General features: G+C 45.7%; 1 protein-coding gene across 1 annotated transcript in view; it reads left to right on the top strand.

The window, feature by feature from the left end:
- Positions 1-12,780, top strand: part of NDUFV2 (NADH:ubiquinone oxidoreductase core subunit V2) — a 55,497-nt gene that overhangs the window by 20,014 nt on the left and 22,703 nt on the right. Inside the window, exon 5 of the mRNA XM_040353968.1 lies at positions 2,350-2,518. Coding sequence (XP_040209902.1) covers positions 2,350-2,518 — 169 coding nt within the window. The remainder of the gene's footprint in view (positions 1-2,349; positions 2,519-12,780) is intronic.

Genomic DNA, 12,780 nt, shown 5'->3' with positions numbered 1-12,780 from the left:
AATGTCAATTGTCTGATCTGTGTGTCGCAGTCCCGCTAAAAATCGCTGATCACTGCCATTACTAGTAAAAAAAAATAATAATAAAAATGCCATAAATATATGCCTTATTTTGTAGACACTAACTTTTTTGCGCAATTTTTTTGTATATATATAAGGACGCTGATTTTGTAAAAAATGGCCTGCTCATTAACCCCTTAAGACCTGGACCAATATGCAGGTTAAGGACCTTGCCCTTTTTTTGCAAAACAGCACTGCGTCCCTTTAACTGACAATTGCGCGGTCGTGCGACGTGGCTCCCAAACAAAATTGGCGTCCTTTTTTTCCCACAAATAGAGCTTTCTTTTGGTGGTATTTGATCACCTCTAGAGTGACAATTTTGAAAAAAATTCAATATGTTTTACTTTTTGCTATAATAAATATCCCCAAAAAAGATATAAAAAAAATACATTTTTTTTCCTCAGTTTAGGCCGATACGTATTCTACCTATTTTTGGTTAAGAAAATCGCAATAAGCGTTTATCGATTTGGTTTGCACAACATTTATAGCGTTTACAATATAGGGAATAGTTTTATGGCATTTTTATTAATAATTTTTTTTTATTTTTTTTTTTTTTACTACTAATGGCGGCGATCAGCGATTACATTTTTTTTTTAGTGACTGCGACATTATGGCGGACACATCGGACACTTTTGACACATTTTTGGGACCATTGTCATTTTCACAGAGAAAAGTGCTATAAAAATGCATTGTTACTGTGAAAATTACAATGGCAGTAAAGGGGTTAACCACTAGGGGGCGCTGTAGGGGTTAACTTACCTTTTCCTTCAATTTCCCTTCTTATTGTTTTTTTTTTTTTTTCTTTGTCTGAATTTCTCACTTCCTGTTCCTCCTCGGTAAGCTGTTCTGGCTGACTAACCCCCAGCCAGAACGGCTCGGATGATGGGGGCAAGCTTCCTGAGGAGAAACAGGAAGTGAGATATTCGGACAAAGGAAAAAAAAAAATTTAGGGAAATCGAAGGAAAAGGTAAGTGAACCAACAATGCACTAGCTTAAAGGAACCTATTTAGAAAATAGAAAACAAATCTTTACAACCCCTTTAAGTTATCTAGCTAAAACAGAGCAAGCAAGAATAAAATTATAATTAGGGTTGTCCCGATACCGATACTTGTACTCGTGCAAATGCTCCTGATGCTTCGCCCGATACTTTTTTTTTTCAGAGTGCGAGGGGGCGGAGAGCAGAGCAGAGCAGTGCAGTCCTCAAAGAGGAAGCCAAGACATTTGAATAGCTGTGTGTTCCCCCGCCGCGCCTCGTCATATATAGCCCCTCCCCCTTGTGCGGGCACTTTGATAGACCGATCACCTGTCCCTGGATTGGATGGCTTGGCTTTCTCTTTGGGGACATGGCTGCATTTGTGGGGGACATTGCTGCATTTGAGGACACATTTAAAAAAAAGTATCGGTATTCGGTATCGACGAGTACATGAAAAAAAAGTATCGGTACTTGTACTCGGTCCTAAAAAAATGGTACGAAAAAATACACTTCAAGACCCCAATCCCCTCCTCCCTCCCTCTTCTTCATCTTCTTCATACCTTGGGGTTTTTAAAACTAGGAACGTTGGCTGGCAAGTAAACCGGAAGTGACATCACTTCCGAGTTACTACATCAGAAACCCAATCAACGTCGATTCCGGCTTTGCTGGCAGGTCGCTTGGGTCTCCCGGTGGGATGAGAGACCCAGGCAGAGTGGGGAAATGTCCCCTCCCGCTGCGGGCATCACCCCGGTACATTCACTTGAGCAAAATAATGTAGAGGTTTGTGATTTTTTTTGCGGAACAATGCCATCTTGCTATAGAGGCACTTGTGCGTGCTAGCTCCCGAGCTGCGTCTGTGTGTCCATAAGACACTCAGTGTGGCTTGGCGCTGCCCCCTGCTGCCTTCTCACAGGCTGTTATTGACTGCATTGGGGACAAAGGCTCCCGCTGCTGTGTCTCAGCCAATAAGGCGGGAGAGCCGCTGCTCTCGTGCACATTGCTGAATTGGGTAATAAAGGGGGGGTGAGGTTTATAGAATGCATGAAGGTAAACAACCCGTGGCCCTTACAACTACTTTAATGTGATAACCTATGTAAGCATGTGTATAAAAAACAATTCAATTGTGCCGAATAAACGGAACAGTGACCTGGAAAGCCGCTAAGTGTATCTTTTCGTGTTTTGTTTCTACTGCGGTAGTTATTAATTTGAAACCACAAATCAATTTGAGGATAGGCGTTGCTTATCTGTAAAATTTGCAGAACAAGTTTCTGAAGTGTCTATTTTCATGGTTTCCCCTTTCTGTTTTTTTTTTTTTTCAGGTAGCTGAAGTCCTGCAGATGCCTGCTATGCGAGTGTATGAAGTGGCCACATTCTATACCATGTTTAACAGAAAACCAGTAGGAAAGTACCATATTCAAATTTGTACAACAACGCCTTGCATGCTTAGAGATTCTGATTCAATATTGGAAGCCATCAAGAAGAAGCTTGGTAAGTCTTGTATTTGTATAATTTTTTTTGTCATAGAAGTTATTTGATGACTTATGAATCGTCTTGTATTGTAAGAGTCGGTTCACACTAGGGCGACTCCGACACGACTTGAGCATGAACCACAGGGCGATCTGGGGTGATTTACAAAATGACTTGAAGTCGTCTCCAGGACAGGAGACTTTCCAGTGGCCAATCACACAACAATCAGCTCTAGGGGAGGGAGAGGTTTGCCTGAGAAATGTATGTTATCTTCCTGGAAAGTCGCTTCAGTTTAGACAGTGATCAGACTTGGAGGCGACTTCCATTGAAATCAATGGGTACAAATCGCCTACAAGTCGGATTGAAGTAGTACAGGAACTTCTTTTGAAGTCGGAGCGACTCGAGTCGTGTGTATTAAAACCGCTCCCATTCACTTGCATTGTTTTTCTCGACAGCGCGACTTGGGATGACTTGAGGCGACTTCAAGTCGGATCCCAAGTCGCCCCAGTGTGAACCGGCTCTAACTCTCGCTTTTTTTTGTAAAGTGCTGTTCAAACAGGCACAATATAAATCCTGTATGATAATAATTTGTTAGATGCTAACGTGTTGTCCTTGAAGTTGATGTGTTGAAAGCAGGAAAAAAATTGGCAAGCATAAATATTTCAACGACTATGACAAGCGACAAATTGTAGTGGCTAGACGGCAGGCAAACGTTTTTGGACAGTGGACCTCTGTGCTGAGGATGGCCATAATCAGGACAGGTAGATGACAAGTGGAAAGATTTGTTTTTCCTCTTCTGTTTCTCTCCTCCCTCCTTCTTGCTTTTTGCCCTCCCCATCATGGGATGTTGGTGCTATCCATATAATCCTGGCATTAGATAGATATACTGTGTGTGTGTGTGTGTGTGTGTGTGTGTGTGTGTGTGTGTGTGTGTGCGTATATATAGGATTTGTGGTTAGATGACTAGGTCAGAGCAACTTCAAGACTGTAGCTCTTGGTGGGATGTTCCTGGTCTGCAGTGGTCAGAACCCACCAAGTGATCCAAGGAAGGAAAAAAACGGTGATGGGGTCATGGGCAGTTAAGGCTCTTTGCTACATGAGTGGAAAGAAGGCTGGCCTGTGTGGTTTGACCCAATAGAACAGTTAATGTAGCTGAAATTTCTGAAAAAGTTAATGATTGTTTGGATAGGTTTCAAAATACACTGTATTGCAGTTTTTTGCATATAGGGTTGTGTAGATGTGGGCCAGACAGGTTGCCAATGCTTAGCCATGTCCACAGCTAAAAGTGCCTACAGTGGACCTGACTGCTTCAGAACTGGACCATAAAGCAATGGAAAAGGGTGGCTGGTCTGATGATTTCAAGAATAGTTTGAGTACAACAAGAAGTTTGAGGTGTTGACTTTGCCTCAGTTCACCGGATTTCAATCCAATCGAGCATCTGTGGGATATGCTGGAAAAACAAGTCTGATCCACAGATGCCCCACCTCACAACTTGCAGCATTTAAAGTATCTGCTACTGACGGCTTGGTGCCAGATACCACAGCATACTTTTATTGTTTATAGTGGCGTCTGTGCCTCAATCGGTTATAGTGGGTGGTCATAATTTTTTTTTTGGCTGATCTGTGTTTATAATTACAGTATCTCACAAAAGTGAGTTCACCCCTCACATTTTTGTAAATATTTTATTATATCTTTTCATGTGACAAGTTCAGAAATTACACTTTGCTTGTATAACAGTGTAAATTTGCTGTCCCCTCAAAATAACTCGACACACGGCTATTAACCACTTGACAACTGGGCACTTAAACACCCTTAATAACCAGACCAATTTTCAGCTTTCGGTGCTCTCACATTTTGAATGACAATAACTCAGTCATACAACACTGTAGCCAAATGAAATTTTTGTCCTTTTTTTCCCACAAATAGAGCTTTCTTTTGGTGGTATTTGATCACCTCTGCGGTTTTTATTTTTTTCGCTATAAATGAAAAAAGAACGAAAATTTTGTAAAAAAAATGAATTTTTCTTCATTTCTATTATAAAATTTTGCAAAAAATGAATTTTTCTTCATAAATTTGGCCTAAAATGTATACTGCTACATATCTTTGGTTAAAAAAAAAAAAATTTGGATATTATTTAGTCTGGGTGAAAGTTATAAGGTCTACAAGCTATGGTACCAATTACTGAAAATTGATCAATTTGATCACATCTGATGTACTGACAGCCTCTCTCATTTCTTGAGACCCTAACATGCCAGAAAAGTACAAATACCCCCTAAATGACCCCTTTTTGGAAAGAAGACATTCCAAGGTATTTAGAAAGAGGCATGGTGAGTTTTTTGAAGTTGTCATTTTTTCCCGCAATTCTTTGCAAAATCAAGTTTTTTTTTTTTTATTTTTATTTTTTTTCCACAAAAGTTTCATATTAGCAGGTTATTTCTCACACACAGCATATGCATACCACAAATTACACCCCAAAACACATTCTGCTATTCCTCCCGAGTATGGCGATACCACATGTGTGAGACTTTTACACAGCGTGGCCACATACAGAGGCCCGACATGCAGGGAGCACCATCAGGCGTTCTGGAGCACCCAGACCAGTTCTGACATTTCTCTCCTACATGTAAAAATCATCATTTATTTGTTAGAAAATTACATAGAACCCCAAAACATTATATATGCTTTTTTAGCAAAGACCCTGCGGTCGTTGCAACTTTTTATCACGCATGGTATTTGCACAGCAATTTCTCTATCATACATCACGGGACACAGAGCGGCATAGTAATTACTATGTGGGTTATAGAGTCTACCTTCAGGTGATGGACACTGGCACTCTCAGACAGGAAGTTCCTCCCTATATAACCCCCTCCCATAGGAGGCGTACCTCAGTTTTTTCGCCAGTGTCTTAGGTGGTGGTCACAGTATAAGCAAGGTCCTTTGTGGCTGAGCTTAGGACTGTTTTAACCGGATCCATCCAAGGTGCTTCATAGCCAAAGTGGGAAAATTAAGGGGAGAGGATCCGCGCTTAGGAATACTATTAAGCTGCTGCCTCCCTGACAAGCCTCAAGGAGACCTGGAATTAGCAAAGGAATGGGGTTTAGGGATGTTGGCGCTGCTTAGGTTGGTTGGTGAATATCCACGAGATGTCCTGTGTATTGTGAATTAATTGTAGGGAAACTTCAGAATACTAGGAGAGACCAATGAGGATGAGTCTCCTAGACCTGTGCGTTATTATGGCCAAACGTCCAGGTACTGTCCCCTGTTAATGCTTGTATTCAGCACTGGTGACCCAATGATCTGTTGGTTCTTCCAGTGGGAATATTACATTTATATCCAAAGGGTGGGAAGGTAGCCAATAATATTAAATCTCTGAGCTAGCAACACTATATAATTGATTCCAATGTGTAGCCTCTAAATATGATGTGCGATGAGTGCACAGATCCAAATAATGGGTGTAAGATGTGAGACCTCCACAATTGTTTATAAAATAAAAAGAGATTATTTTTTGTAATAAATGTGTAAGATGGTTAGGTGTTCCCCGTGACACCGTGCGTTAAGTGATATTGCAATACTTCACTGTGGTTTAGATGAATAATCAAAAAATGATAGTAAATGAAAATAATTAAAGATGCATAGTCCAGGACCCTGTGCAGGTAAGCAAGGTACGTAGTGTTGCTAGCTCCCACTGGAAGAACCAACAGATCATTGGGTCACCAGTGCTGAATACAAGCATTAACAGGGGACAGTACCTGGACGTTTGGCCATAATAACGCACAGGTCTAGGAGACTCATCCTCATTGGTCTCTCCTAGTATTCTGAAGTTTCCCTACAATTAATTCACAATACACAGGACATCTCGTGGATATTCACCAACCAACCTAAGCAGCGCCAACATCCCTAAACCCCATTCCTTTGCTCATAGCCAAAGTGGATGGTACCCGGGCCCCTGGTGGACGAGGGGGTTTTGCCTATAATGCTTCTCGTTTGAGAGCTGGATTCTGGGTTCCAGAACATTGGTCTATGTTAAACGGCCAAATGTCATCTGTTGCCAGGATGCTGTATAGGTCCAGGGGAGCGGTGACCTGCTATGGACCCCAGACCCTGAAGGTTTTTGCGAACAAAGCCCACGGTGAAGGGTGAAGGCTGGGCCTCTTGTCCTTGACAATACCCTGCAGCGTGGACAGGTAAGTGAGAAATCTGCGGGACGTGGTCCGTCGGCAGGTTTCTCTAGTAAGGGGAGTATGGGAATAGCCCAAATATGCTGCTATGCATGGGCAGGTCTGCCACTGTGTCTGTAAGACAGGATGGCTGTAAATCGTTTCTCATATACATATGTTTTTCCCCTGTCTGGTACTGGTAATCTGTGGCAGCAGGTACTGTAGGGATGCATGGGGATGTCTAAGCTAGAAAAAGCTTACCAGCCTGAGAAGCAAACTTGCTTGGCGTGGCGGTTCCTCGGTCCTCCCTGCGGCGCGTGTCTCCAGCCCATACTGCTGCGGTGTTAGTCTGCTGTCGCGCGCGTGCGCGTGCACGTAAATAGCGGCGCGACGTTACGTGACGCCGGGGCGTGGCAGAACGGCGCACGCGGGTGCGCGCTAAAGGAACGCTCCCTCAAGCAGTCATGACCTTACAGCGTGGGGGGACACAGAGCGCGGTGCCAGGTGGAGATTTCCTACTGTCGACAGTGGTCAGGTTGGTGGACCAGGACGCCTCAGGGTGCATCTGTTCAGGGGCTGAAGTGCCCATATCTGGACATTTGGTAGGTGCCTGCCTGTAAAGCCTCCTCCCCCATAAGGACAGGTTATATTACGTACCAGGCTATCCCAGTGGAAGCGTTGCCCTTAGGCAGCTTCACAAAGTCCCAGGTAGTTCTGCTACATAAGGGGTACTTTGTTTTTTGTGGCCAGGTTCCTTCCAAATTGCGGGGAGTTCCTAGGATTGGCTATGGCTCCCAAGGGGGGTTCAAAAGCGGCAAAGTCCGCAAAAAGATCCAGGGGATCCCCATCCAGCTCGGAGGACCTAGGCCAGGCCTCAGCAGCGGCCCCACTCCCTGAGGATCCGGAGCTTATCGGTGGGCAGGATCAGGTAGCTGGTGCTATAGCAGGGCCAGTCCAACCAGCCCCAGTGTTTGTAACACAAGAGGTACTGGCTACTACTCTGGTGGGACTAGAGGAGAGATTGGCAGCCTTAATTGCTGCATCTCTTCCCGAGAAGAAGCGGGCTAGATCCCCTTCTCCTAAGGTGCGGTCCCGGAGTCTTGAAAGTCTTTCCTCTGATGAGGTAGGCTTCCTAGAGGATCAGGAGGAGGACCTGGAGGAGAAAGTGTCTGAGGAATCTACCATTGAAGAGCCTTTTTCGGCCTCGCAGGCTGAAAAACTGTGGATTCAGTCCTTAGCGGACATGGTCCGCTCAACATTTAAATTACCATTACCGGTATCCCCTACAGGGGTAGTATCCTCTCTAGGGTCTTTGAAGGCTCCTCATGCTAGCACTTTCTTTCCAGTCCATCCTCTCCTGGAGGAGCTTATGTATAAGGAATGGGCTCACCCTGACAGAATCTTTATTCCACCAAAAAGATTTTCTGTGTTATATCCCATGGAGGAAAAATTTTGCAAGAAATGGTCTGTACCGGCTGTGGATGCGGCCATTTCATGCGTTAATAAAACTTTGACCTGTCCTGTGGACAATGTCCAAATGTTTAAGGACCCGGTGGACAAGCGTTTAGAAACGTTATTAAAGTCCTCTTTTGCCACGATGGGGGCGGTGGTTCAGCCGGCTATAGCAGCTATTGGGGTGTGCCAGGCCCTGAAGGACCAAACTAAACAGGTCCTAAGGGATTTGCCAGACCAGCAAGCTCAGGAACTATCTGATTTACCTAGAGCTCTTTGTTTTGCAGTGGATGCGATAAAGGATTCTATCCAACAAGCATCCCGTCTCTCCATGTTTCTTGTGCATATGCGCAGGCTGTTATGGCTGAAGAACTGGTCAGCCGAGACTCCCTGCAAAAAGCTGTTGACAGGTTTCCCCTTCCATGGGGAAAGATTGTTTGGGGAAGACTTGGACAAGTATATAGAAAAGATTACAAGTGGGAAAAGTACCCTGCTACCGGTCAAGAAGCGGTTCAGGGGCCCCACCTTTAAGCGTCCAACAGCTCCGGCACCTGGGCCATCTAATACTAGGCAGTATCGACGGCCGCCGACTAGACCCAATAATGACAACAAGCCGCAGGGGCAGTTCTTCACAAACAAGAGACCCTGGGTCCGTAAGCAGGGTAAACCTGCCCCCAAGGCGTCCTTGTGAAGGGGCGCCCCCATCCGGTTGGGTGGGGGGAAGACTCCAACAATATTCCAATATCTGGAGGAAGGGAATCTCCGACAAGTGGGTTCTCTCCGCGGTAACCTCCGGTTACCAGTTGGAATTTCGAGAAATCCCCCCGCCTCATTTTCAAAGGTCAAACTTGCCGAGCGACCCAGAGAAAAGGGCGTCACTGTTGGCATCCCTAGACCATTTGTTGGCCCAAAAGGTGATTGTACGGGTACCCACTCAAGAATACGGTCTGGGGTTCTACTCAAATTTATTCGTAGTCCCAAAGCCAAACGGCGACGTCAGGCCGATTTTAAACCTAAAACGGTTAAACAAATTTCTAGTGATTCGGTCTTTTCGGATGGAATCCATTCGTTCAGTCACGGCATCATTGCAGGGGGGAGAATTTCTAGCGTCCATAGACGTCAAAGACGCATATCTCCACATTCCCATTTACCCAGGACACCACAAGTTCTTACGGTTCATGGTAGGTCAGCACCATTTTCAATTCGTGGCGCTGCCGTTCGGCCTGGCCACAGCTCCGAGGGTCTTCACAAAGATCCTGGCACCGGTGTTGGCAAACTTAAGAACTCGGGGTGTCCAGATTTTGGCATATCTGGACGATTTATTGCTAATAGAGCACTCGGCTCTAAGCTTAGAGCGCGCAGTCCGAACCACAGTTCAGTACTTAGAGACCTTGGGTTGGCTCATAAACAAAGCCAAATCTGCCCTTCTTCCTACCACAAGCCTGGAATATCTGGGCTTACGCCTCGATACAGCCCAACAAAGAGTTTTTTTGCCTCAGGCAAAAGTCGAGTCTCTGACACTGACCATTCGGTCACTGTTAAGAAAACAGAAACCAACGGTTCGTCTCTGCATGCAGTTGCTGGGGAAGATGGTGGCTACCTTCGAAGCGGTCCCCTATGCCCAGTTCCACTCCAGGAAATTGCAGAGCGCAATCCTGGCAAGGTGGAACCGGAGAGTTCAGTCCCTAGACTGCCCTATGAAGCTTGGTGCGTCAGTCAGGGGAAGTCTCAGCTGGTGGTTAACACCCCAGAACCTGAAGAGGGGGAAATCCTTCAATCCGGTGGCCTGGGTAGTGATATCTACCGACGCCAGTCTGAGGGGTTGGGGTGCCACCCTAGGGGAGCTCTCCCAGCAAGGGCTTTGGTCAAGCAGGGAGAGTCTCTTGCCCATCAATCTGTTAGAGATCAGGGCTGTGCGGTTAGCCCTAAGGGCCTGGACGTCCAAATTACAGGGCTCCCCGGTAAGGGTACAGTCAGACAACGCCACGGCTGTGGCCTATATAAACCATCAGGGGGGCACGAGAAGTCGATCAGCCCAGAAAGAGGTGGATCAGATCTTCGTTTGGGCAGAGGCTTACATACCTTGCCTGTCGGCAGTATTCATACCCGGCATACACAATTGGCAGGCCGATTACCTCAGCCGCCAACAATTATTTCCGGGGGAATGGGCTCTCCACCCCGAAGTTTTTCAGACCATTTGTCAAAGATGGGGTGTGCCGGACGTGGACCTATTAGCATCCAGGGAAAACACGAAACTGCCCAGCTTTGTTTCCCGGACAAGGGATCCATGGGCCTGCGGGACGGATGCCCTGGTATGTCCTTGGCACGAGTTTTCCCTTGTTTATGCCTTCCCACCGGTGCAGCTGCTGCCTCGGCTTCTGCGCCGGATCAGGTGGGAGAGGAAGCCGGTGATCTTAATAGCCCCGGCGTGGCCCCGAAGGGCTTGGTATTCCCTGATTGTCAGGATGTCAGTCGGAGACCCATGGCCTCTTCCCTTACGACCGGACCTGCTGTCCCAGGGGCCGATATTCCACCCTGCCTTACGGTCGCTAAATTTAACGGCTTGGCGATTGAATCCTTTGTTTTAAGAAAGAGGGGTTTGTCAGACTCTGTCCTGGCTACCCTAATCAGCGCCAGAAAGCCAGTTTCTAGGCAAATATACTACAGGGTGTGGAGATCTTACATAGCCTGGTGTGAGACCAGGAAATGGCACCCTCGTAAATTTGTAATTGGCAGGATCTTGGAGTTCTTGCAAAGGGGGCTAGACATGAAGCTAGCTGTAAGTTCCCTTAGGGGCCAGGTGTCGGCCTTATCGGTGTTTTTTCAGAGACCGCTAGCCACGCATTCTCTAGTAAAAAAAATTTTTCAGGGAGCTTTACGGATTAGTCCTCCGATTAAACTCCCCTTATGTCCATGGGACTTAAATTTAGTCCTTTCAGTCCTTCAGAAGCAGCCTTTTGAACCCTTGGGTCAAGTCCCATTAATCTTGCTTTCCAGGAAATTAGTCTTCTTGGTGGCCATGGCTTCGGCCAGGAGGGTATCAGAATTGGCAGCATTATCCTGTAAGGAACCGTTCTTGATAATCCATGAGGACAGGGTCGTACTCCGACCCCTTTCTACTTTTTTGCCCAAAGTAGTCTCAAGCTTTCATTTGAACCAGGATTTGGTTCTTCCATCCTTCTTTCCCTCACCAAGGTCTAGGGAAGAAAGGTTACTGCATACCTTGGATGTGGTAAGAGCCGTGAAAGTCTATTTAAAAGCTACGGCAGACATTAGGAAGACAGATTCCTTATTCATTCTGCCAGATGGGCCCAAGAAAGGACAGGCGGCTTCAAAAGCCACCTTGGCCAGATGGATTCGGCAGGTAATCTCTCAGGCCTATGGCCTGAAGGGTAAGGAGCCTCCGGCTTCTATTAAGGCTCATTCTACAAGAGCTTTGGGGACTTCATGGGCAGTTCAGCACCAGGTTTCTATGGCTCAGGTATGCAGGGCAGCTACCTGGTCATCAGTCCACACGTTCGCGAAGTTTTATCAGCTGGACGTGGGGAGGCGCGGGGACCTGGCCTTTGGGCAGGCTGTTTTACGGGCAGCCCTTTGAGTTCCCTGCGCTCGATGGCACCTTGGATCTTTTCTTTTGGTTTCTCCCCCCCCTCATTTGGCATTGCTTTTGGACATCCCACATAGTAATTACTATGCCGCTCTGTGTCCCGTGATGTATGATAGAGAAAAAGGGATTTTTATAAACAGCTTACCTGTAAAATCCTTTTCTCGTAGTACATCACGGGACACAGAGCTCCCACCCCTCTGGGAAAATTGGGAATAATATTGCTTGCTACAAAACTGAGGTACGCCTCCTATGGGAGGGGGTTATATAGGGAGGAACTTCCTGTCTGAGAGTGCCAGTGTCCATCACCTGAAGGTAGACTCTATAACCCACATAGTAATTACTATGCCGCTCTGTGTCCCGTGATGTACTACGAGAAAAGGATTTTACAGGTAAGCTGTTTATAAAAATCCCTTTTTTTCGAACGCATTTTTTTGGGAAATAAAACAGTTTTGTGCTTTTTAAAAAAAAAAACATTAAAGTTAGCCCAATGTTTTTGCATAATATGAAAGATGAAGTTACCCCGAGTAAATAGATACCCAACATGTCACCCTTCAATATTGCACACGCTTGTGGAATGGCGCCAAACTTCGCTACTTAAAAATCCCCATAGGTGACGTTTTAAATGTTTTTACTGGTTACATGTTTTTAGTTAGAGGAGGTCTGGGGCCAAAATGATTGCTCTCGCTCTAACGTTCGCAGCGATACCCCACATGTGTGGTTTGAACACCGTTTTCATATGTGGGCGGGACTTACGTACACATTCGCTTCTGTATACGAGCACGCGGGAACAGGGGCGCTTTAAATATTTATTTTTTATTTTTATTGTTCATTTTACTTTATTTTAGTTTGACACGTTTTTCCCCAAAAATAAATGTTTTGATCACTTTTATTCCAATTACAAGGAATGGAAACATCCCTTGTAATAGGAATATAGCATGACAGGTCCTCTTTACAGTGAGATGTGGGGTCAATAAGACCCCACATCTCACCTCTAGGCTGGGAAGCCTGAAAAAAAACAAGAAAAAAAACGATCCTGGCTTCGATCGCAGCGGTGAGTCAGAAGAAGC

This window comes from Rana temporaria, chromosome 5, assembly GCF_905171775.1.
Source record: "Rana temporaria chromosome 5, aRanTem1.1, whole genome shotgun sequence".
NCBI lineage: Eukaryota > Metazoa > Chordata > Amphibia > Anura > Ranidae > Rana > Rana temporaria.
Note: the sequence above shows the minus strand (reverse complement) of the source record. Positions and strands in the feature narration are given on the sequence as shown.